General features: G+C 39.9%; 3 protein-coding genes across 6 annotated transcripts in view; 2 read left to right on the forward strand and 1 right to left on the reverse strand.

Moving 5' to 3' along the window:
- LOC138595817 (dnaJ homolog subfamily C member 13) overlaps positions 1-2,191 on the reverse strand; it is a 37,959-nt gene extending 35,768 nt beyond the window's left edge. For both annotated transcript variants that reach the window (XM_069667262.1, XM_069667261.1), the window contains exon 1: positions 2,040-2,191. The gene's annotated coding sequence lies outside the window, so the exon portion shown is untranslated. The remainder of the gene's footprint in view (positions 1-2,039) is intronic.
- Positions 2,192-4,961: 2,770 nt separating this feature from the next.
- On the forward strand, positions 4,962-11,688 carry lztfl1 (leucine zipper transcription factor-like 1). Of its 2 annotated transcripts, none has more exons than XM_069667505.1 (10): positions 4,962-5,223; positions 5,549-5,673; positions 5,826-6,020; positions 8,787-8,844; positions 9,310-9,381; positions 9,480-9,545; positions 9,628-9,705; positions 9,962-10,138; positions 10,289-10,392; positions 10,686-11,688. In XM_069667505.1, the coding sequence occupies exons 1-10, from the start codon at positions 5,221-5,223 to the stop codon at positions 10,702-10,704; spliced, it is 897 nt and encodes a 298-aa protein (XP_069523606.1). In that variant the 5' UTR covers positions 4,962-5,220; the 3' UTR covers positions 10,705-11,688. The 2 variants fall into 2 exon arrangements, with proteins under 2 accessions (XP_069523606.1, XP_069523607.1); XM_069667506.1 differs by having other exon boundaries at positions 9,980-10,138.
- A 6,644-nt stretch (positions 11,689-18,332) lies between these two features.
- Positions 18,333-20,983, forward strand: LOC138595851 (C-C chemokine receptor type 9-like). 2 transcript variants are annotated; one of them, XM_069667326.1, is made up of 3 exons: positions 18,333-18,403; positions 18,847-18,905; positions 19,659-20,983. In XM_069667326.1, exons 1-3 carry the CDS (start codon positions 18,400-18,402, stop codon positions 20,706-20,708), a joined length of 1,113 nt encoding a protein of 370 aa, XP_069523427.1. In that variant the 5' UTR covers positions 18,333-18,399; the 3' UTR covers positions 20,709-20,983. The 2 variants fall into 2 exon arrangements, with proteins under 2 accessions (XP_069523427.1, XP_069523426.1); XM_069667325.1 differs by lacking the exon at positions 18,333-18,403 and having other exon boundaries at positions 18,576-18,905.
- Positions 20,984-25,416: the final 4,433 nt, after the last annotated feature.

Raw genomic sequence — 25,416 nt, forward strand, 5'->3', positions numbered from 1 at the left:
CAAAGAGGGAATAACCACCCCTCCAATCTTCAGTGCAGTAATTTGCTGGCGGCTGCATTGTGACAAGGGGAACCTGTGTCAGCACTCTGGCAGGATCCTGGAAAAATCTGACTCCTGTTTTCCTTCCTCTGCATGTCAGTGTTCAGCTGAAGCACAGAGCAACAAAAAAAGCTGTAAATGATGGACTCCGCTATTCTCCAAAGGGATGAATCTTTGGTGTTCAAAGGGGGCAGGATGAAAGCTAATTCACAAGCTACAATGTTGGATGATGACCTTTAAAGATTTGCCATTTTCTGCATCCTTAATAGATAGCTTTGTGCTGCAGAAACAAAGGTGCAAGGAACAGTCAGAGCCAAGTTTTACATCAACTGTTTTTTTTTTTTCAAACTCTCATTCATGGAGCTGCATAATGAATCTAATCCAAAGCAGGGGTCTGATGGAATGCACAATAGGAGATGTTAGAAGCAAGCAATGCACAGTGTGCTCTTTGCTGCTGCAGAGGGCAGTGCAGTTTTTATTATATTACTGTGATGTGTGCCCTCTGAGGAGAGAAAAAAAAGGGAAGGCAGATTCCAGGATAGCGTCATGTGATCACACCTCCCAGCAATTCCTGCCTTTATGCAGATCAATAGCAAACTATTCATGGAATATCCTGATGGAGTTTAGCTTAAAAAAAAAAGAAAAAGTAAACAGGAAGACAGTGAAGTAAGAATATAAATACAACCAGGCCCAAAGCAAAGTACACAACATTTACAAGATAACTTGATTAAGACAGGTCTCACAACTTTCTGGAAACACTTTTGATCATTGGTCTGCCAACTGCTGCAATTATGAATGGATAGCTGCGCTAATAATCCCATAGTAGGCACGTGCTTAACAGCAGTAATGTACCAGCCTCTGAATAGGACCTATCTGAACTGAAAACAGAACTGCATAGGAGATAGAGACTCACTATATATAGACTATAGACACAGGTTTTAAGTATCATGACAATTAAGATTAAACAGCTTCTTTGCACTTCCTGTTTGTTTGACTAAAGTTAGTTTTCTAACCACAGCTGTTAGATAAAAAAAACTTGGATTACCTTTTCCCTTTTGGAAGAAAAAGACTAGGAAGACTGCTTCAGCATCACTGTGGGTACAAGGGTCAAACTATCATGTGCCTTTATATGGCCATAACCATATTTTACATCTCCAGTTAAAATATATTGAATATATCACCACAGCTTAACTGACGGTGCATTAAAGTAAAGTTGGGAGCCAATGCTGAGAATTGGCCTAAAAAAAATACATTTGGAACTCATGAACTACAAATGAATTATATTATAAGCATTTGATTAAGCTTTGACATAACCAAAACATATGGCAAGTATCTTGCTGGTTTCTACAAGGTGGGTTTATTCTGCACTGAAGAGATGTTGCAATGTCCTCCCTCTGTTAGCCAGTTAAATGAAGCAATCCCAACAACAAGACGGGAACTGCACGGTCGGGAACTTAGTCTTCTTAATCTTACATTGTTCTTTACAGGAATTCGTGAGCAACTTCCTTTGACAATTATAATACATTTGCAGGACAAATAAGACATACACGAGACGTGTTCAACAAGGTAACGGTAATTCGTAAGTCCATTTGAGGACGTATGCTGACTCCCGATCTGTCAAGTAAATTCATGACAAGCAGCATTAACGTTACCTGATTCTCTGTCTCAAGCTAGCCAATATCTGCTTCATTGCAGCGGGCCTACACGGTTAACTGCCCGGCTAAAAACAAGCACGACAGCACCGTTGCTGCGATGTTGACGCTACTACTCCTCCTAACTAGAATAACTAACAGAACAGACACCTTTGTTATCATTGTTTGTTTGCCAAATGCAAAATAGGGGCTGTGTCTGGCTAATGTTAGCCTCAAGCTATCGGCTAACTAGCACATCAGTCAGGTTTTGTGGCAGTGCTAGCTAGTCGCATTAGCAGCGGGGTTCAATCAAGCAAACATGGAGAAGATGGCTTGAGGAAAGTGGCAGTTGGTGGCGCGTGCATTTACCTGTAGAATCGCTAACGGGTGTTAATCGTAGCCGTCCCTCAGCCCCCCACCCTCCTCTGAATGCGACCGGTGCTTCTCAGTTTTCCCACTCTGATGCTGAAGGTGCTCAGTTACGGCGTATTCCCCCCAACAGGGCTCAGGACGCTGCCATATTCCTGATACCAAAAGTGTGATACTGCGCACGCGTGAGGCCTGCCTGTCATGCGGCTGTCAGCTGATTGGTTTGTCGGCACGCGGAATTATCGAGATACCTGACCCCAGATCCGACTATTTTCATTTTCTTCCGTGTTTGCATTGATACATACCGTCGAAACTGACCTCGGAACAGTTTTTTTGTACTGGGCTAATGCAGACAGGGTTTGATAGCAGAATGTTAGTTTCCATTTCGGCACAAAGACAATTTGAAAACTAAACAGATAAACCGAATAGTTTCCAAATCACCAACATGTCAGATAAACATAAACATTTGATCCGAATTTGACAGTCATCATGCTCAAACTGATTTTAAAAGTTATTTCAGTGAATAGCTGTGATGAAAACGTAAGTCAGTTAACCTATATTTCTCTCATTTGCATTTTTCTGCTTATATTTTTCTTTTCCGTGCCTTGTAGGCAGTTTGCAGAACAATGAATGACTAATACAACCTGTTATTTCTTTTTGTCAGATCAGGAGAAGAAATACTATTGTGCCCTCTAGGGACACAAATGCATCAATACCTCTGGTGAGAATGAAGTTAAACAACTTACAGTCTTTTCTGCAGTATTAGTGAAGCCTTTACCAGTTTACATGTAGACTAAGACCAGGACAAAAATAATTACGCGCACATACACTTGCATCTGCTTATGCCAGAAAAGTGAATTAAAAGACAACAAAATCATTGAATTACTGTCTAAACACCAGCTTCAACATCTTCAATGTTTACAGTTATGTGTGGGAAAAATACACTGTTAGATCTGAAAAAACTTAGGTAGACATATGTGTGAACCTCATTTAGCCACTATAAAAGTATACATTCCAATGTTTTCCACTAAAGAAGTTTACATTGTTTTGTTTTTATAAGTCTATATGGTTTTATTGTAATTATTTTGTCTTATTGTTAATTATATATTGTATTTTGTGCCCTATACAATTATTTTCTTTGCATGTATTTACTTTTGCAATGTCTCAAATTTAATTTCTTTAACAGTTTGCTGAGGTAGTTTATGGATCAGCCTCAGAAATGACATCAACATCCACTAATATTGCTTCTGCTCCATGAGTTAAAAAATGTGTGAATAATGAAAAGTAACCGCCATCTTCTGACTGACCAATGTAGAACCGCAGCATCAGTATAAAGGATGCTCTGCAAAACTGAAAGTACTGACTTGTATCTTTTAAGAATAAGGTTTTGACATACGCTGTTAGGTCCCTGTTTTAAATCGTAAGTGACTCACCGGGATTGAAGGTAAAGGGGAAACATCTTGGCCTCTGTGACTGACTGATGTTACACAGTAAACTTGAGCAGGGCAGACAAGACTGGTCACGTTATAAGGCATCTGATTTGGTGACCGACCATGCGCAGCCCGTTAGTCTAATTTAATTACAGCTAGAGAGACATGGGGGGGGGGGAGTTCCTTCTTTCTTCTCAGGAACCTCCTTCATATATAAGTAATGTCCTTTAGGCTTCAGTGGCAGAGAAGAAGGAGGCCGTGCTGCAGAGGCTTTATGAAGTTTTTATTTAGCTCACATGGAGTCAATAGAGTTGGATGGAGATGCAGCCATACTTGGTCCCAGCAGTTAATCAATTGGAATTGGCATTCAGTTTATACTACAAAAGCTATAATAATCAACAGTAAATAAGTGGATTTTAATTTTAAATAAACTGATGTTATAGACTTAATTTAAGTACAATATAAAAAAATCAAGTGTAATCTCAGCTCTATGGCAGATGTTTTTTCTACCATGGCCTTCATTGTCATATGCACAAGAATTACAGTAAAGGAGTAGTTGGCATTTAAATTCTTAGATATCAGGCTCCCTTCAAAACTGTTTATACAAATGTGTATTTTTTTTTTTTAAATATCACATGAGTGTTCATGAAAAAACGTTTTTTTTTTCTATCTCTATGACATTAAATAGTACAGCAAGCATATCTAAAATCTAATATTACATGAAATAAAAAAATTAAATAATATTATTATAGGCCATGAGATCAATGATTTTAACAGGTTGTACAGGATTATAGTAAATGTAAATAGATAATGAGTATAGATTGTGGACAAGTTTGCACATTATTTGTCTAAAGTTTACCGGTATATTTATGTAGTAATTCATATAAATAATGAGATGTATGTGGTTGTAAACTTTAAGTGACCACGTAAATTACCAGGTGGGGTCAGTGCAGTATAAGAAGTGAGGGACCAGTGCTGACTTCTCTGTGTTGTAAACATCAGCATTTTCTCAGTCCTCACACTTCTATTCTTACTCTATACTGCCATCTGCCGCTGAACAATAGACCATACATCGGAACAAACCTAACTGCCAGATGATAAATAATAGCCTACATGCTGTACATGTAGATCAACATACATAACTCTTAGATACACACAGGACTTTTAAGTTACGTACGAGAAATAATATTGACTAGATTGAATGACAGAAAAATCCAACGTAGTGATTATCACGCAAAACTGAATTACACCCAAGCGAAATTACGAATCACAGTTGTATAACGGCCCTTAAAGAAAACATTGGATCAAATATCGATATTTTTTTCCGGATTAAATGTGCCGATTATGAAACTATTGTGTTGCATATCTTTTATTTTAGGAACGTTGAACGTAACACTTTTTGTTCCATCATGTACGTAGCGCCGTTGAACGCACCTCCCGTAACCAAGGTGATGACGCTATTCTCCGTAACCAAGGCATTCTCAAGGCAAACACTAGCTGGATAGCTAGGTTAGCCAATCTGCCAGATAATCTTTTAGCCATAATTTAACCCCCTTTTAGCGTATTGAGTTTAACTTTAAGTATAAGACAGTTTACTAGAACCTTCGACTTCAGCAGCTTTAGCGACTTTAGCTTCTAGTCAGTTCGCTACGTGGCCTAAATAAGAGGCAGAAACACCCATTTTTCTTTTGGATCAGCTCAGTCTACAAGCTAGCTTACAAAGTAATATTAACGTTAGCTGCACAGCCACCATGGTAAGTAGCTGCTATCATTTCCTGTTTATGGCTAGCCAGACCACCTGTTTGCTTTTAGAAGTTATCACGTACAACGTCTCGCTCTGTTTTTATCAAACACGAGTATACAGTTAGCAAGCATCTCCATAGATGGCACGTTGTATGCGCAGCCTCATGTGAATAGGCCCTGTCACATATTAGCAAGGGAAAATCCTCTTCAAGTTAGCTTATAAGCTAGTTGTGGTCTCCATTATAGCCTCACTGTCTTTCTCTCCCGTTTTCTCTGTCCATGTTTCATCTCTGATGATGAATCTTTTAACCATTTTATCTTTTTGTCTCCATTTAGGCTGAATTTGGATTTAATGAACACCATCAGAATGAAGTCATTAATTACATGAGATTTGCACGTTCAAAGAGGGTCCTGAGACTAAAGACCATTGACTCATGCTTTGAAGAGCTCAAAGACAGCAGGTGACTGGTCATTTTTAAGCTGTTAGCATCTTTATTTGTATATAAATTCAACTTTAATTCACTTAAGACTATTATTCAGTTGGAATGGAAAGCATGTAGCAATGTTAAGATGGATGTTTAATAAGTATTTGTACATATCTTTCTATCTGAAGACTGGTAGAGGAAACCTTCACAGTGGACGAGGTGAGGGAGATGCTTGATGGGCTTCAGGCGGTGGTGCGAGGGGAGGTGGAGATGGAGCTCATCAACACAGCCCATACCAATGTGCTGCTGCTCAGGCAGCTCTTCTCCCAGGCTGAGAAGTTTTACCTTCGGCTGCAGAGTGACATCTCAGAGCTGGAGAACAGGTGAGCAGTGAAGAGGAAGCAAAGTAAGGCTTCCTGATGATTGTAGAGTTCATAGCCTTAAAAACACCCAGCAAAAAATTGACAAAAGATAAACTTGTCAGGGTTGCTTCTACAGGAGAACAAAATGTTCTTATTTAGCTATATGGATTTTAAAGCTTCTCCAATGTCCTGAAAGATAATGATTTTTATTTTGTTAAGCTAATGTTTATTTTGTGTCTTTCTTGCAAAACATTTTGTAAACAAATGATTTATGTGACAGTTCAGGGTCAAACCGAGATGGGCCTCTTAGCACGCAACACACAATACACCCTCAGGTTCATGAAAAGACCTCCTACACTGTGTACCACTTCCTCCTCCTCACTACTGCTTATGGTTAGATCTCTAGATGGCAAAAAGGTCATTGCAAAGCCACACGCATGTATACACTATGTGAATTTGACCCCTTTTTCCATCACAATGGTTTCCTTTCTGCAGTGATGTTCAGTTAGCCTGAAAACCACAACATCTGTCAGCTCCTCACTATATTTTAAGGTCAGTTTACGCTACAACCATAGTTGAGCCTTCTGTGCCAGGCCAATATAGTGGAGGGAAGCAGAGTGTTGAATGTTAATTAATCACATGAGCATAAAAAACTGAAGCTGAAGATTGTACGAGCAATGTGTCAGTTTCTTCGGTACAAAGTGAAGTTTTTCTTTTCTACAATCTTGTGGACTTTTTGTTTAAAATGAAAACTTTGCGCTGTTGTTTTTAATACAGTAGATTTTTGCTAACAAAATTTAATAAATCAAGGCTTTTAGAACTAAAAGTTTTACTTTCTGCAATGCTTATAACCAGTAGGGCTAAATGAAAACACGTCTTGTAATATGGGTAACCTACGTTTTTAAACCTTACCATTGGCAAAAAATGAATTGCAATTTCCATTTCACAATAACATTATAAGTAATACTGTTTCATCTAATAACGTTACAAAGCTTATATACAAATTCTCTCTACTGTCAAACATTACTAGCGATCAACTTTTTATGACTGTATACATTTGAAGGGGAGAATTATCACAAAGTTTGTGCCAACATGTAAATAAAAAATCTTTACAAAAAAAGTCATTATACAACAGTTAGTGCCGACCAAGTAATCTGATTGGACAAGAGGCATTCCACGAGTGCAGATACAGATTACAGCATCACTGGGACCTTTCACTGTGTGTATCACTCCGCATCAGCCATGTAGTATGAATAATGTTAATTAACATTACAGCAGACCGTGTATGTCTTCATCAATCAAGCTGGTACCTCTGAATCACACAGCAGACTCTTATTTCTATGGTTGATGATAAATTAAAACAAACAGATAAATGTACATGATAGAACAGCTGATCTGTAGACACAGAGTGCAGGAGAATGTTTGGGTTGCTTGGCAACAACAGTCCAGTTTAATTTAAGTTGCGGAGCTAGTTAACCTGTCGGAGCAAAAAAAAAAAATCTGCTGTTTATTGTTACTTTTTACTACAATTTGTCGCTTGTATAACTGTTGTTAAAAAGCAATATCACATTCGAGGTTGTGATGTTGTACTGAATATCATCACGGCTGTGATTATCTTTGGCACGAGGCCACAGGCCGAATCACAGCGGTGCTGATATTCAGTGCAACATCACTCGTGTGCGATATTGCTTAAACAACCCAAGCTTACTGCTATTACCAAGCACGGATGCTTCGAGTGATATAGAGGTTTTTTTTTTTCCAATGCAGGCCTGTAAATGTCATATTAGTGATAAAATCAAACCACATTGTGAAATGCTATCAGAGTATACGTTACACTCTTGACATTTTGGCAAAGGATCTATTAAGGCTTTTCGGATTAAATATGGTCAGGTCTTTGAGCGTCAAGGTTGTTGTATAGATAAACAAGTAATTCAGTGTTTTGCATTGTAAAGAGTCTCTTCTAAAACGAGAGAATATGAATGGCAGTTGTTCTATTGTTGACTTTGATGTAGAGATATGCGTGTAGAACTAAAGCCCAAAGCACACAGCATCCTGTTCCACCTTATGGTAGTGAAAAGGAGGAAGCGCAAGACTTTTCCATGTTCACTACCTTCACATTATCTGATCTTCAGTATTGAAGTAAAAGGTCATACAATTCTCACCTCTGTAGCTGACTGTTGTTATACTGCGTTATAAACTAACCTGTCGTGGTCAATGTACCACTCCACCGCACATTTACACAGATTTAAATGTATTATATGCAGATGAACTTCATGTAACTTTTGACCTTGTTACCTTTCACCTTGTTAACACACTGAGCATGTTTTGGAAATGTTCTTGTGTTTGTGACATGAACACGGTGGGTGGATAAATAAAGCCTTTATTTATGTAGGGTTATACGTGACTGATATGGCGTCTTAAGCAGGGAATACGCCCCGTTTGACAGTCTACGTGTGCTCAGCTGCCTTTTACAAACCACATATAAGCCTTATAGAGAGCTGTCGTTTTCACCACAGGCATATCTTTTAGTGCTAAACTGCCATTAGGGTGTTTGTTTTCCCTTCCAAAGATACATAACCGCTAAATTGTAGTGTGAAAAAATAAAAAACACCAACAGTGTGGTCGTGTTTGAAGATGATAAAGAACTTGAGATGTCTTTCACTCTGCTGGGTTTTGCTTACAAAAAAAGGCTTCATATATTTTTACAATTTCCAATAGTTGGTGAGATTTTAAGCTTCTTTGTCGACCTTTCTCTCTCCAATTCTTCTCCCTTCTCTACCTGTATAGGGAGCTGTTAGAACAGGTGGCTGAATTTGAGAAGACTGACTTTAAAACCACCGATAAAGTGAGTATGATGCATGTAAACCTTAAAAAAAAACTACCATCAACCGCCATTTTTCATGTGTTCAAAGAAACTTGCACCCACATGGGATCCAGTTACAGTGGACATTTAAAGTAGTTTCAGTGATCAGGCCGCCTGTTTTTCACACCTAGCTGTGCGGTTCAGAAGTCACTCTTCACTGAGGTTGAAACGTGGTTTTTACGAAGCTGTCTGAAAGAAAACAAATCAACTTTGTAAGGCAATACTTCGCTCTTTCATGGGCTTGGCTTTTCACACCTTTCTTAAAAAGTAGAAACTACTCATCTTCAGATTTCCAAGAAAAGCAAGACTAGGTGGTGCTTTCTTTTTACCGCCTTTTTACAAATTAACTACATTAAAGTGTTAGCAAGGTAAAGCCAACGTATTTTAGACTAAAAAAAGGACTTTTCTGTCTTTGTTTCAATCGAAAAGTGTTTATTTTGTTCCCAGATAAACCAGGAAACAAGCAAACCCAAGCTAGCACCGCTGAATGAAGGTGGGGTGTCTGAACTTCTTAACAAGGTAAAGACATATAATGGATTGCATGATGCAGATTAAATGTTGCGCCTTCATAGTCGTACTCAAACACTCCTTCACGTCTGTTTTGAATATTCCTTCAGGAGATAACAAGACTACAGGAGGAAAATGACAAACTAAAAGCCAGGCTGCGGACTCTAGAAACCCAGGTATCACAGTTAGCCACACATTTTGTAATCAAAAAGCATCTAGTTTATGTTGTTGACCTTTTCCTCTGATTAACGTTCTTAGGCGATGAGTGCACTAGATGAGAGGACCAGGGCGGAGAGAGCTCTGAAAGACCTTCAGAAGGTGCAAGGTGAACAGCAGGTATGGTTTGTCTTGCAAGTGGCATCATCTTCGTGCTTTCCATTCTACTACTTTATTTTTTTTTATTGCACCTTAACGGTTGCTGTCATTTGATCTTATTTGCTAACTTGGACCTTAAATGGTATGTATCCAGCTGACCACAGTGCTGCTTTTGTCTGTTCCTGTGTTTAGGAATAGGGTCTAGATTTTGTAGCGTAATAGCGCTGATTTTCATTTACTCCATCTGAACTTTTGTGTTGTTTCTCTCCCCTTCAAGCTGGCCTCTCAATCGCAGGACATCAGCTGTCTCGAGGACACAGTGGCCGCTCTGAGGGAGGACTACGAAAGGTCTCTTAGTGCCAACGCTGTGTCCCAGAAGGATCTGAAGGAAAACTTGATCTCTGCCAAACACGAGCTTCTGCGAGTGCAGGAGCAGCTGGCCATGGCAGAGAAGGTACGTCACTGTTGTTTTTACCTGCAAATGACAGTTGCAAGCATCTGGAGTTAACACCCTTCATATGTCAAGTGTTGTTTTTGGGTCAGCTGAGGTTGGGGCGTTAAGATTCTGTGCAGGTATTTTCATGTATGTTTGTGTGGTTTGCAGGAGTTGGACAAGAAGTTCCAGCAAACTGCGGCCTACCGCAACATGAAAGAGATCCTAACCAAGAAGAATGAGCAGATCAAAGAAATTAGGAAAAGATTGCAGAGGTGAGTATTTATCAATATTAATATAACAATGCAGTCATTATCAGGCCGCTCCTGAATTTGAGAGGGTTTCTTTGAGAGGAATCGCTGCTTTAATGGCGCAAAAATGCACTTTTAAATCTAGAAAATGATGGTATGTTACGGAAAATGTTTGGTAGTAATGTAAAACAAGCAAAAACACAGAAATGGCTCCTCAGTTTGAATGTTTATGTACTTTTTTAACTTGTAAAATTGGCTTTCTTTCTAAGAAACGGCTATATTTTCATATTTGTAACGCTGTTATTGCTCTCTTTCAGATATGAGCCCAATGAATGAGTTCTACCGGAGACAGCTGGTGAAACAGGTGTCCAGAGGGTAAGGCGGGACCAAAATTTACGACTGTGGTTTGGAAGAGAAACCATGGGTTCCACTGCTGTAAGACAAGAGAGACAGAGACAAGCACTTCCATTGGGAGTTGTTTATTCATGTTTTACCTGGCATCTTCAGTAGTTTTTTGGCTTCAGTAAAAAGCGTGAAGGTTGGCAATACACGCAACTGAACACGCAAAATAAAGCCGTGACAAACGATAGCTGTGCTTTTTTTCTACGTCTCAATTTGGAGCTCTCTCACAGTAGCTAGCAGACTTCCCTCAGTGCTCTATGCAATTACTATCACATCCCTGTTTGAAGAGGCCTTGTCTATTTGCTGAATTGGACAGATGCGTACTGTCTGCCTGAAGCTTTGCAGTCTTATCTATCAGATGGTTTTAGGTGATATTTAGCTTTTTAGCACCTGCTAATTGTTTATTGATATTTTTGCTGATCAGTCTTTTTAGCATTTTAGCAGCCCCCCCTTTTGGAGTCATAATTAAAGCATCATTGAGTTAGACTCAAGCAAAGTCCAACTAATAATAAGAACTTCAAAGTAATGTCTCCTGACCATTTGAAGTCACCCCTGCTTTCATTTGTTACTTTAATACTTAAAAGGATTTCACACATAAACATTTCCAATGATCTGGCATTCTGTGAAAGTCGGATCGTCGAAAATATTCTGGATTTCACGCATTAATTTCTCCACTTGGATAATGATCTAGAACGATTTCCCTACTTCCCTACACAAAGGGCATAGAATATTTTTGTCTTAATCTTTAACTGTGTTCTTTTCGTATCGTGTGGGTGACGGAGTGTAAGAGAAAAAAATGAATATATACATGATGTTCATGAGTTAATGCTCTTGTAGAGTATGATACATCTACCCTATATTACACTACACTAGATGTGCGTTGGTTTGTATTGTGCAAAGTATGGGGTAATAAAAGCTGTCACCAAATGTACGTGTGGTCATTTTTAGTGTCTTTCTTAATTGTTTTTAGTTTAGGTTGTGTGTGATAATTCACTAATCAAATTGAGGATGTTAGATGGCTTTCTGCCTCATGATTTAATCCTAATATTTGAGCTGTGCTACGTGTTCCGATCTCATGAATATAGCAGACGGTACTTATGCCTCTCAAAGGGCTAAAACCGGTCCAGGGTCTTTCCCTCTTATGACCCACTGCATGCTGGGAAAGGCTTCAGGGTGTTTGTGATATATTGAAGATATGTTGAATGTAAGAAAATGTATGAATTGAGGCGCTGGTTTTGCTCAGTTGGTAGAGCAGGCGCCCCATATGCAGAGGCTACAGTCTGGGACGCAGCGGCTGCAGGCTCGACTCCCGCCCTCAGCCCTTTGCTGCATGTCATTCTCTTCACCCTATATTTCCTGTCTCTCTTCAGCTGTCCTATCTAATAAAGGCAAAATGGCCAAAAAATAATATTTAAAAAAAAAAGAAAATGTTGTGAAAATGCTGGCTGAGTCAACAAGGGGGCGCCATACTGCAATAATTCCGATTTCTCATGCAAAGCTGTTAAATTACATGGGGAGGCATTATCTCTGTGGCTCATGCAGTTATGGTTACAAATAATCTATTACTAATTTAGGTGGATGTGGACTCTATGATGAGCTCATTTCAATTTAGAGTACTGTATCATGTGTTAACCACTTGATGGTTTTACAGGCCAGTGCATCTATAAATACTCTTGTCTTGTTTTTACAAAGATTATTTTTGTCATATCTGATTTTATCTGATCAGATTTTAGGATATCATGGTTATATGTTTAAGTAATTGATCCCCCAGGATGCACCTGATGCCTCAATCATCAGGGAAAGGATGGATGCAGTGGACAACAAACAAGGCCTTTGTGACAAACTTATGGTAAGATATTTTTATGCTTTTGTTTTTCTATGTTAGATGGGACAGAAAGGAAATTGGAATTATGGTCAAAAACTGTCCTTGGATGCACAGTGGATGTAGTAACTGTACCAGCCCAGAAGGACATACCGAACTTGAATTTGAATTTGTATGTGTTTAAGTACTTGCACACATCTTCTCCAGTGTAAACAGGCCTATAATGTGGATTAGGCCTAGATTCTGCGTACATGTAACTAGTTAAGTAAGGTCAAACAAAAAGTTTCCCTAGTCTTTGAACGGTTTAAACATAAATGATTACAAGAAGCATTTGTTAACATCAAAATTTTTAATGATATCTTTTCACATGCATGTACACAATGCAGTTGTCTGAGAGTTAGGATGTGAAAAATAAACCTCCCACAACTTCTACAAAAAGACATCTTTGTTTTTGCCTTGCCTGTATGTTAACCACTGAGCTAGAGACAGAGTAGTACACAAAGTGGTCACCAGTCACTCAACTGTCAACACCTTGTTGTTTGCAGTGAAACTCTTCAAGCCACAGTCTGTCCTGACTTAAACTTGTGTTGGTTTTGCATCATGCGCAGGAGTCAGATGCACACTTTTCTTCTGATGGGGGAGGGGGAGGGGGAAAGGCACTGATGACAAAACGTGATAAAGAACTGTGTTCTTTAAAATGCTTTTGTTCTGCAGTGAAAAGACAAAAGAAAACGTGAAATTCATTTGAAAAGACATTATTTATTTTGCTCCTTTTTACTCCAATCACAAGTCTGTCCTGACTTAAACTTGTGTTGGTTTTGCATCATGTGCAGGAGTCAGATGCACACTTTTCTTCTGATGGGGGTGGGGGAAAGGCACTGATGACAAAACGTGATAAAGAACTGTGTTCTTTAGAATGCTTTTGTTCTGCAGTGAAAACACAAAAGAAAATTCATTTGAAAAGACATTATTTATTTTGCTCCTTTTTACTCCAATCACAATAAAAAAAACATTTACAAGAGACAATTGTGTTGCATTTGCGTATACGTCCAATTTCTATTTGCGTGCATCTGTTTTCTGTTAGCAACTGAAGCGTCATGGGAAAACTGCTGATAAGTTCAGAAAAGATGCAAATGCTGAACAGTTGTCTATCAGTGCATGAAATAAATCACAGCGAGCAGGTACACAGGAAGTGGTGGCAAGTTTCTCTTAGAACCAAACTCGGCTCTCGCGCAGCTTTGAGCAGCAACAGCGACAGTGCTTTCCCACAATGTAGGACAATTGTTAATACATTTCAGAGCGGTAATCATTCACTGTAGCTTCCTGCTCGCTGATAAAGGAATCACGGGGGCTTTCTCAGTTTCACTTGCACGACACGAGCGTCTTGTTTGGTTTTTAACCAGAATCATATAACATACTTATGCGTGAGAAATTACGCACGACAGTGAGAGTGGGATTTTCAGAGGAACAAATAGCTCTCATCTTTCAGTCCCTCATTACTGATGCGTATTGTGTGACCAAAAAGCTTCTGTTTTCATGGGTTTTAATTTGTCGCAGGATATCTGTAACAATCAGCTTTACAAAGACAGGACAGCCAAACTATACAGCAAGTTGTATGTTTACTTACTATATAATTAAAGTGAGTACATTTTACTCCTGAAACAAGAATTTCCACTGAGGGCTAGACCATTAGCTCACATGGGCTAATGTTAGCAAAGATTTAGCTATTGCTACTGCTAACAGTAGCTAGCTTAGATCAGTAGGATAAAGTGGACCATCACTACTGAATCATTTGGGCTTTACAGTTTGTTCTTAACCTCGGAAATAGCAGCTGCCGGAACTAAAGGTCCATTTGCTACTTATGCTAGCTACTGTTAGCAAAGGTAGCTATATTGGCCTATTTGACTTGATGAGTCTTCAACTCTGCTTTTGTTGCATTTTTTGCCATTATACTACTACAACTCGACAATTGAGCCCTTCATGGCTGCTGTTCATCGCAAGTGATATAGTCTTGCTCTTAAAGGAACGTTAGCTTGTATAGCATAATAAAACATGCATGTCTCAAAAATTTTAAGGAAAATGGGAGAAGCAGCAGTTCAAGTGAACATCCACAAATCCATAGACGACAAACATGAAGTTTAACAATAACAGAGATAAAAGTAAATTAAACGAGGAAACAACCTTGTTAACTGTTAAGAACAATGTTTGCCCAAGGTAGCTAGCCCTAATGTTAACACAAGTATGCTAGCTAGCATGTTCACAATGACTATGCTATCCTGGTTAGTGGTGTTTTTCAGCTTTTGTTTCCTGTTAGTTGCAAATTAGTGTTACACACAAAGTAAGGCTTAGGCTGTAGGAAATGCCTGGCCCTCAAATAATTGCTCGCATATTTAAGTCTTAAAAATCAAAAGGTCCATCGAAGTCAATGAGATACTAAGGCCTGATTAAGTGATATCAGGTTTTAGTCACCTCTGAGAAAGGATGTTCATCAGTTCAAATGGTAATAATGTTAAAATAACATCTCTTACTGTCCAATGTTATTTGCTTTAGATCAAACATTAAAAAAACATGTATTATCACTGTAGCTTTTATTTTATACTCGAGCACTGCACTTTTAAACTGGATGACTGAGATGAAATGCTTCTCATTTGAATGTTGTTTTACTCTTGTCAGTGACTCGTTGACTTGTGACAGTTGATTCACTGCAGCTGCATCATTTGACCACATCAAGGTTATCTGTGTAACTTGGCGAAGAAAGAGCACGTAGTACCTGTAAATGTGATACTGTGCTAACTATGATTAACCAAACTCAGGCTTTCCCCTTTAGTCCCCATGCACTGCTGTTATGTCACTAACCATACAGCCTGTGTCCTTTCACACTTGTTGCTTTTTTGTGGCTATCCAAACTTTTTTTTTATTCGCCTGTCAACTCATTTTCAGGCCATAACATTTTCACTTACCCAACATTTATGAAGGTCACGTCATATATCATGTGACTAAATCATGTGAATTTGACTGCAAGGAGGAAGTTCGACATGAGCATGTAAAACCTGTTTAATAACGTTATGTTGCACTGAAAGAATGATAAAAGTATGAAATACCAATTAAATAATCTAAGGAAAGTCTACTTTTTCCTTTTCTGCTACAAAAATCCCAATGCGCGTCATTGCAAATGAGTGAATCAGCATCTGATTGTGACATGATATGAAATATCAGTATAAAACATACATTTCTCATAAAAGCACAGTCCAGTGCAAACCAGTAGTTCTCAACAAAACCACTCTCTTAGCAAAGATTAAAAGTCTTCATGATCTTCAACCTGAGAACTGATGTCTGTGATCTTTTTTTGTCTGCTTGATTCATTTTCAACTTGATTTGCAACAGTGTGTCTTGCTATCTGTTCTGCCCACAGTTTTATACTCAGATCAGTTGGTTATCAGTTGGTGACGCTGTGTGTGTGAAACTTCTTAGTATGCCACTTTCTTCAATTATTCGTACTCATCCGATCATGACACAGCCGTTTCCTTTTTGTCTCACTGTGATCAAAACCGAGAAACGCAACCGGTTGGTACAATTCTGAAGAGCTGATGACCCTCATTGGTGGTGAGAACGAAAAAGTTATATATCAGGCCTTGATGTGAAACTGTGAGAAGATTGAGAGCCCAAAGACCAAAACCCACTAGGTTAAGACACGCACACAGGAAACAGATTTACACTTCCCTAGACAATTAAGATTTCATACCATTTAATCAGTGACTATAAAAACTTGTGTCATTACTCAATCCCTTATATGGTCCCACAATACATAATACAATAACTAGGTTTTGTCTGGGCTTTAAGTGACACCTTTTGGATAACAGAGACTTTCCTCTGTAATATCCTAAGAACTTTGGGTCAACTATGTTGTTGACTGTTTGCAATTTAAGTATTTCCCCTTATTCTTGGCAATACCAGTGAACTTTGTATTTCCCTGTTTTCTCAGAAGGTTCTTCTTTTCTTTGAGAGCACATCACATGAAAACCTCTGACCTGGCAGCACTTGATACTGGATCATGTGCATTGTTTTGTTTATAGTGCAACGACTGACGCCTGTAAAGTACTAACCTTAATAATTTTATTTTTTATTTGAGTGAAACAAATTCAAATCCAGTTAAAGGTGTAATTTGATGATTTGGGAACCATGTGTACAAATTTCTTGCTGAGAGTTAGAGGAGAAGATACCACTCTCATATCTGAATGCTAAAGCTAAGCCAGCAGCTAAATAGCTTAGCTAAGCGTAAGTACCGGACACAGGGGGAAACAGCTAGCCTCTGTCCAAAAACATTTGCCTTCTAACACCTCTTAAGCTAAATCAGAACGTTTTCATAACAAATTTACTTTTTTCAATCCAAAAAATCTAAAACACAGCAACTTTACAGAGTCTGCCTCTAGTCCTTATGCTAGGCTAAGCTAACCACTTCCTGACAGGAAGCCGTGTTCAGTTGCAGACGCTCAATAAAAAAGGAAACACTAGCATTTGCTAAAATGCTGACTAATTCCTTTATATAGTCTTTAACGAGGTAAACACCACGTTACTCTAGAAAAAAGGGATGTTTAGAGGTCGCAAACATGTTTCATCATCGCTAACTTGTGAGTTAAGTTCCCAAAAAAGGAAACAACACAAATAGACTTCCCAAACAGTCTTGACCCACTTATTAATTCAGACATCTTACACCTACAGATAATGGTTGCTTGGACAGCTATTGTAGTCACTAGTCCACACCCTCTAAGCAAAGTGGCCCGTCGGTAAGCTTATCTTAGCGTATGTAGCTACAGGAAACAGAGGAAACAACTAGGCTGACAATGATTAAAGGTAATAAAAAGTCTTCCTCAAACAGTTTTAAAGCAAAATCAGAACATTTTAATAATTGAGTTGTTTATTCAATACAAAAAACAAACGTGCAACCCAACTTTACGGAGTCCTCTGCCTCCAGTCTTTAAGCTAGTCTAAGCTAGCCTCCTCCTGCCTCCAGATTAATGTTCACCATACAGACATGAGACAGTTATCTATCTTTATCTTTAAGTTTCAATAACAAAGTGACACCGGCCTTGCCCCAAAATGCTGACTAATTCCTTTAAATAAAGTTTCACACATTTAACATCAATTTTCTTTGACGGTAAAAACGCATCTAAAGGATATGTTGTAACCGCTAACTTGAAAGTAAAGTTCCCAAAATTCAACCTCGCAGGCACAAACACTTTTTATTCAGACAATTTACGACTGAGCTATAAAACAGTGACAATTACATCTCCACACAGGCTACCTCCTCTACTTTTGCTCTTTGATCGTGCCTTACCGTTTTCAGTTTCATGCATCACTCATCGAGTGTTACCCGCTCCACCTGTGTGCACAAAAGTGTGTCAAAAATGGGCTTGGACTTGATCAAACTCAATCAGCTGTGAAAGGAATGTGGGTGTAATGTTTTGGTTCAGGCTTGATGGCTATGGTTCAGCGGGTTGTGTCTAATATTCACAGCTTCCCTTTGAAACAAGCCCACTGTGATCACTTTTAAAGAGATCAAACTCAAATACTTCATATTTTTTTTATAGTGCTGCTTAGCTGAGTTTGGTTTGAAGATATATAAAGTGCCAGAGGTTGCGTCATGTTTTGTCTTTCTGCAGAGAGGAGTGTTATCAGCACGTCATCGTGTGGTTAAAGGGAAGTCATATAAGAATGTGAAGACGAGTCTGGTTGTAACTTTACCAGCTGTGCTACCAAGACAGAGAAACAAACAAGGACTGAACAGTTGCTCTCTACATCCGATCACTATGGGTAAGTCATTTATTGCACTACAAAATAATAAAAAAAATTATTTAGAACATTTTTTTTATTTAAGCTTATGCATATGTTGCATTAAGTTTATCCTTTTTTACAAGGAATGGACTGTACTTATATATATATATATATATATATATATATATGTATAGTCTTTGTGACCACTCAAAGCTGCTTTTACACTACATGTCACATTCACCCCTTCACACACATTCACACACATTCACACATATTCACACACTGAAAGCAGAGGCTGCTACCTAAGATAGTCATCACATTCACACCCGTTGGCTATGGGGTTAAGTGTCTTGCTCACACTTCAACACACACTGAGGGAGCTGGGGATCGAACCTCCCATCTTCAGATTGAAAGACGACCGACTCTACCACTGAGCCACAGCCATGTGTTGTTTTTAATGAATATCCATTGGTTCTTTATAGATTACACAGACGAGCCATTGACAACTTTTATGACAACAGAAGCGGATTATTCTGGAACTGTAAGTATGAGGTCATTTTATGTAGCCATGACAACAAAACGAAACAGCTGTGAAATTGAAAATGGGGATGTCTGTATGAGGGAGAAGACGATGTTGATTCTGACAATTACAGAGCAAAACTTCCAAATCTGTGTTTTAGTGCTTTTTATTTGTCTAATGCTGTGTTATAGGACACAAAAAAATACTACGAGGTTAAACCTAAAACTCAGGCTGCCGTGCAACTATTATATATTTTGTAATGTTTGTTTTGTTTCATGCTTAAGGTACAGTCGATTTATCTAAAGCAGACATCTGTGAAACTCAAATGCCACAATCAGAGCATCAAATTTTCCATTGTTTATGTAAACCGAAGCCCCGTCTTCACCTATCTGTTTATCTCTGCCCTAAATCTAAACTCGATGCTTTTTTGGTGCTGAGCTCTGCTGCGGGGGCCCCCCACTCTGGAGCCCCTCAGGATCGTTTACCCACTCTCGGGCTTGGATAGCTGCAGGAAGTTGTGCAGTTGTGTGGTTTCTCCTGCACAGACACAACACCTGCACCTGAGAGATGTTTTTTTGCACTCTCTGGTTAGCTTGTACGTCACAGACAGCGTTTGAAAGCACACCGCTAGAAACATGATGTGTTATAAAACCCTGACAGCAGTTAGCGAGATGGCTAACACAAACAGAAAAAAAAAGCCTGACAGGAAATTAAAACGGAGAAAAAAAAGCAGTGTATCCAGTGCACTAAACCTTTTTCTCTTTCTGATTGCAGGACCCTTCTGACTACCCAGATGAGTATGATGCAGATATCACTGGCATGTGTAGCCGAAGTTGGGTCCGGCTGTTTCGAAGTTATTACGAACCACCTCTCTTCTGGACCATCTTCATCCTCGGTGCGTTGGGTAACCTGATGGTGGTCTGGATCTACACCACCGTGCGTCACCGCCTGAAAACCATGACCGATGTGTACTTGCTCAACCTGGCTGTGGCTGACCTCCTCTTCCTGTGCATGCTGCCCTTCTGGGCCGTAGATGCCGTCAAGGGCTGGGACTTTGGCGTCCATGCCTGCAAAATGGTGTTCGCTATCTATAAAATCAACTTCTTCAGCAGCATGTTCCTCCTCACCTGCATTAGCGTGGACCGCTACATCGCTATCGTAGAAGTTATCAAAGCGCAGAACCTCAAGTCTAAGAGGTTGTTCTACAGCAAACTTGCCTGCCTGGTTGTCTGGTGTTTCTCCATTCTTCTGGCCATCCCTGATATGCTCTTCGCCAAGGTGAAGCCTGCCGGACGTGAGCAGCCGTCCTGCACTCTGGTCTACTCAAGCGACATCCACAACCAGACTAAGATCCTGGTTCTGTCCCTGCAGATCAGCATGGGCTTCTTGCTTCCTCTTTTGGTTATGTTCTTTTGTTACTCTGTAATTATTCGCACTCTTCTGCAGGCGAGGAGCTTTGAAAAGCACAAGGCCCTCCGTGTCATCTTTGCCGTGGTCTGTGTGTTTGTCTTCTCTCAGCTGCCATACAACAGTCTGCTCATAGTGGAGGCCACGCAGGCAGCAAACACCACCATCACCGACTGTAATACTGTCATTCGCTTTGATGTAGCCAGACAGGTTGCGCAAAGCCTGGCATACACCCACGCCTGCCTAAACCCGTTATTGTACGTCTTCATTGGAGTCCGGTTCAGACAAGACCTCCTGAGGATGGTGAAGATGTGCGCTGGAGGTCTGACCAAAGGAGGGCTCAGTAAAATACAGGCACTTCCTAAACGTCCCTCTGTCATGTCGGACACTGAAACAACCCCTGCTCTTTCATTATAAACCAATTTACCAAATCCTCAACCTGATACCGGAGCGTAGTTCCACATGATATTAATTTACATGTTATTTTGTTCATCATGCATTAATTGCTACTAGCACAGCAACAATTCAACTTCATCTTTCAGAGCAATAAAAAACATAACAACCACTGTATAAACTGTATATTAGTGTAAATACTGTTTTTTTAGGGCTTGTATTTTACATCATGTATTCTTTGTGTGCTGTCGTTACTGAATAAAAAGTGTATTTTTGAGTTTCTACAAAATAAATATAAAAAATGCTAAAACATCAAGCAATTTTGGTCATTGCTATTCTGTCCCCTGGTGCAACGTCAGCTTTACTAGCAGTTAGTGATGAGCTCAACACTTTATCTACTAGACCTATACATGGGAAAGTGTTTGAGTGCTTTCACTGGCATAACGTACCTGCTGTGGTGGGAAATAATGTGGCCGCTGTAATCCACAATGTTTTCGGTCTGACTGGTTCAGTCTCACTCTCGTCTGTGCCATGCTCTGAACAGACGTTTGTAACTGTTGAACCCTGTATGTGTTTAGCTTTTAGTTGGCAGTTTCACAGCGGATGCTAACAGATGCCAATTCACGCTGGTATGATTTCCCACAATGGCCTCAAAACGGCTGTAGCTCAGACAGTGGCAGACAGACCGTCATTGCTTCCGAAACCATTAATTATACAGCCAATACTTCCGAAGAGCGGCAAACTAAATGCTTTGATGCACACTTTTTTGTTTTGTACTGGTAAGAGCCAAAAAAATCTGCATTAAATCCAATGCTTGCAGGAGTATTTTGCGTGACAAACTGAGAAACAGTGTCAATGTTTTATGACACCTCCACCCAGAAACTGCTGCAATCAATCCAACATGAATCTGAAATGATAAGGCTGTCTAAGGTTGGCATCATGCGTCGACTAGTCTGTGTTAAAGTGAAATAAGCTCTCTTTGGAGGTTAGATTGGTTGAGAGTTGGAGATTAAAAGATCTTGAATAGCGTCATTTTAGAGAAACGTTAAGGGCAAAGACTGCAGAAGGAAGAAAAAAATGTACGTTAGCTTCAGTTTAAAAAAACAAAATCCAGACTGTTTTTGTGGGCACTGAGGTTGGCTCCAGACAACCTGCTGAGTACAGGTGAGACCACATTATTTTTTTCTTGCTTTGTACTGTTTTCTCTCTTGCAACAGCAAAAACATCATTTTGCATTTTCTTGCATTTTAACTTGTGTCTGTTTGAATGTTCAGTAAAAGGGCTTAAACAGACACCATGGTGCTTCTCGTGCCTCTTTAAAAAGACAGAACTGCTAATATATGTCATGTTCTGTTGTATGACTTTGAATCTATACAAGTCATACTGATCCTGAAGCTGTTAATGTTTAAGTTAGCAAGTGTTCTTACTGTTCCTCTGTAGTGAATCAAGGTTTTATCTATGACTCAACCATTACTTTTTAGGTTTTTGGTGTCTTTTTACCGGCCTTTTTCACACCTTTATTTATAGAGAGGACAGTATTGGAAACAGGGCAAGACAGAGTGTGGGATCACTGTAACCTCCACCCCCCAACCTGTGAGGCTGTAACCTCTGTACATGGGCCGTTGATTTCAACACTGAGCTTAACCGGCACCCTGGGGTCTGTTAACTAACTAGTTTTAAGACACTCGCTCACAAGACTTCACCTGACTCATGTTGATGTAAACTGAGCCGCAGGAGTTGGTTTCTGCACGCACAAATATGATAAAGATCAGATCAAGCGATTGCAGAACGTCTAAGATTGTCTTTTAAAGTTAAAGAGATACAAAACTGTAAAACTCAAGCAGTCAAATTTTTTCTCCACTAAAAGTACAGATGAGCAAAATTAAAAGCCATTGTTCTTCAGGGAAAGCTCCCCTGTGACTGATGTTGCTATATGAGCTGTCATTGGATTGTTACTGATTCAGAAATGTGTGACGGGGGCCTCAAAAGGACATAAATGTGAAAGTAGAAAAAACTAAATTATGCGACTCTAACTTCTTCTTAGAAAATGTGGCCTCTTTGGGTAAAAACAATCCATGAAACCACCTGAGAGGTTCAGAGGGGAAATGACTCTCCTGTGAAACAAACACCTCATGACTGACTGAAACATGACAAGAGGCGCCTTGCAGATGCTGTTTTTCAAAAGGGGTTACTCGTCAAAAGATTGGTAACCTTAAATTTGTCTTTTTTTTTTGTTTGTTTTTTGTTTTTTGTTTACATCTAAAAGCTTTTCCTGTATTTTTTCACTGAAAAAGTTACAATTCATGTTGATTTATTTTACCACAAAGATCTATCAACATAAAAACATACCTGTTACAGTTCTTGGTTTCACTGAGCAGTTAAATCACGGCCCACATACAGAGCCCACAGTCCTCAGTTCGGCGGCCTCGGGTTTGACGCCCACCCTCAGCCCTTTGCTGCATGTCATCCCCCTTTCTCTCTTCTCCTGTTTCTAACACTGTCCACTGTCCTCTCTGTAAATAAAGGCATGCAAGGCCCAAAAATTATCTTGACCTTAAGGTAGAAGCCATTAAAAAACCCAACATGTTTAAACAGTATTAAATAGCATGCTATTCAAAAATCCACAAGACAGAAATACAGCCCCCACAGTGGTCTCAAAATAAAGACACGCCTTCATGACCATGTTCTGTATGATACCCTCTAATACATCAATGGATGTAAATTTGTCCAATTGCAGATTGTTTGCTGATTATTGCATGCCCCGTGTGCATGTTAAGAAAATGCCAGATACGTCAAAACCCATGTTAATTTAACAGCAGCCACTTTGAGGAGCTTAGACAGAAACTGACATAGCTGAGACCGAGAAGGGGACAGAGAGAAGATGGTAAGTTTTCCTTTTAGAATGACAGACTTTTATATTTGTGTCACGCCCAACTTCAGGGTTTACAAGACACCAAAAGTACACATGCTGTAGTCAAATATTTCAATACATTTAATTTCATACAGTAACTGTGAGCGGCGTGGTGGTGTGGTGGTTAGCACTGTCGCCTCCGAGCAAGAAGGTTCCTGGTTTCAAATCCATAGTGGGACTTTCTCTGTGGAGTTTGCATGTTCTCCCCGTGCATGCGTGGGTTCCCTCCGGGAACTCCGGCTTCCTCCCACAGTCCAAAGACGTGATCGATAGGTTCATTGGTGACTTAAAAATTGTGTGAAAGATTGCCTGACTGTATGTGTCAGCCCTGTGATTGACTGGCGACCTGTCTAGAGTGTACCCTGCCTCTCGCCAGCTGGGATTGGCTCCAGCCCCCCACGACCCTTAATAAGCCACATAGATAATTCATGTTAATCATACAATTTTTTAGTAATCCCTTGATGAAAATCTTGCCGTGTTGTTGTCTGCGAGACGTTGTAATAATACCGAATGCATGTGAATAAGGGTGCTGGAACGTGTAGTGAAACATACAGATAAATCAATGCAGTGGCCTAAAAAGTACAACATTTCCTCCTTAAATGTAGTGGAGTATTAGTATAAAAAAGCATGTAGGTAAATTGAAGCACAGTTCTTGAGTAAACATCCATCCATCCTTCCATTATCTATACAGCTTATCCTGTTCAGGGTCAAGGGGGGCTGGAACCTATCCCAGATAGGCGAGAGGCAGGGTACACCCTGGACCGATCGCCAGTCAGTCACAGGGTTGACACATAGAGACAGACAACCTTTCACGCTCACACCCACACCTACGGGCGTGTCTTTGGACTGTGGGAGGAAGCCGGAGTACCCAGCATGCTCAGGGAGAACAGAGAAACTCACACAGAAAGTCCCACTTCGTCCGAACTAGGAGCCTTCTCGCTGTGAGGCACGTGAGTTAACCACTGCACCACCGTGCAGCCCTTGAGTAGACATACTTAGTGAAATTCCAACACTGTCTGACCAAATTGTAATCCAATTTGAGTTTATCTTCTTCCCAAACACAAATGTGTTTATAAATACACTCAGTTAAGACTTTCTGCACTCAGCAATTGCTTCAAGTACCCCACGGTAACTGCAAGCTCGCTTTTATTTTATCATGAAGTACCGGAAATGTCCACAAGGTGGCGTAGCTTGCACAGCAGAGTCAGCCTGTGGGTTTAGCTTTCTTCCCAGCAGACGCACTAGTTGGAAATGAAACTAACCCCATCTAGTGGCGGTCTGCATTGGAGGCCGTGTCTTTGAAAGCAGCGTTGAACATCAAGTTTCAAGTTCATGAGGTTTGTCTTGTTCTTGCAGAAAGAATCTCACTCCCAAAGAGCTTCTAATAGACAGGCAGATTGATTGTAGACTGTAATACTAATATTCCACGTTCCTCATTATCCCACAACTGAAGCAGCACAGTAATCACCACTGGGGAAAACAGTAAAAAGTACAAAAAAAAACACAGTGAGCCGGTCTGGTGAAGAATGCGAAATGCGAATGTGAAAGACTCACAAGTGGAGCAGCACCTGTGGTTTGGGAGCATCCCATCCATCTTTCTGCACACGGGGAATTATGTGTGTGCGTGTGTGAAGGAGATGTGTGAGAGAAAGAAAAGAGGGATAGAGGGGGGACATAGTGGAGTTTATGAGTAATAGGAGGGACAAAGGAAGCATATGTGACCTATGACATTGAACGGGCTCGGTCTGGTTTAAACTGGCCTCTGATCTGGTTCTGTGGACCCCAGAAGGCCTCAGGGACCATATTACGTGTCAACAATGA

Source organism: Semicossyphus pulcher, unplaced genomic scaffold (assembly GCF_022749685.1).
Source record: "Semicossyphus pulcher isolate SPU_LCO1_2020_fin unplaced genomic scaffold, fSemPul1.0.p SCAF_18, whole genome shotgun sequence".
NCBI lineage: Eukaryota > Metazoa > Chordata > Actinopteri > Labriformes > Labridae > Semicossyphus > Semicossyphus pulcher.

Coding starts and splice junctions, on each gene's coding strand:
- lztfl1 (XM_069667505.1), top strand. Junction 5,674..5,825: donor GAAGAGCTCAAAGACAGCAG/GTGACTGGTCAT, acceptor TTCTATCTGAAG/ACTGGTAGAGGAAACCTTCA. Junction 9,706..9,961: donor AGGTGCAAGGTGAACAGCAG/GTATGGTTTGTC, acceptor CTCCCCTTCAAG/CTGGCCTCTCAATCGCAGGA.
- LOC138595851 (XM_069667325.1), top strand. CDS start 18,822: ATGAATATCCATTGGTTCTTTATAGATTACACAGACGAGCCATTGACA. Junction 18,906..19,658: donor AAGCGGATTATTCTGGAACT/GTAAGTATGAGG, acceptor TTCTGATTGCAG/GACCCTTCTGACTACCCAGA.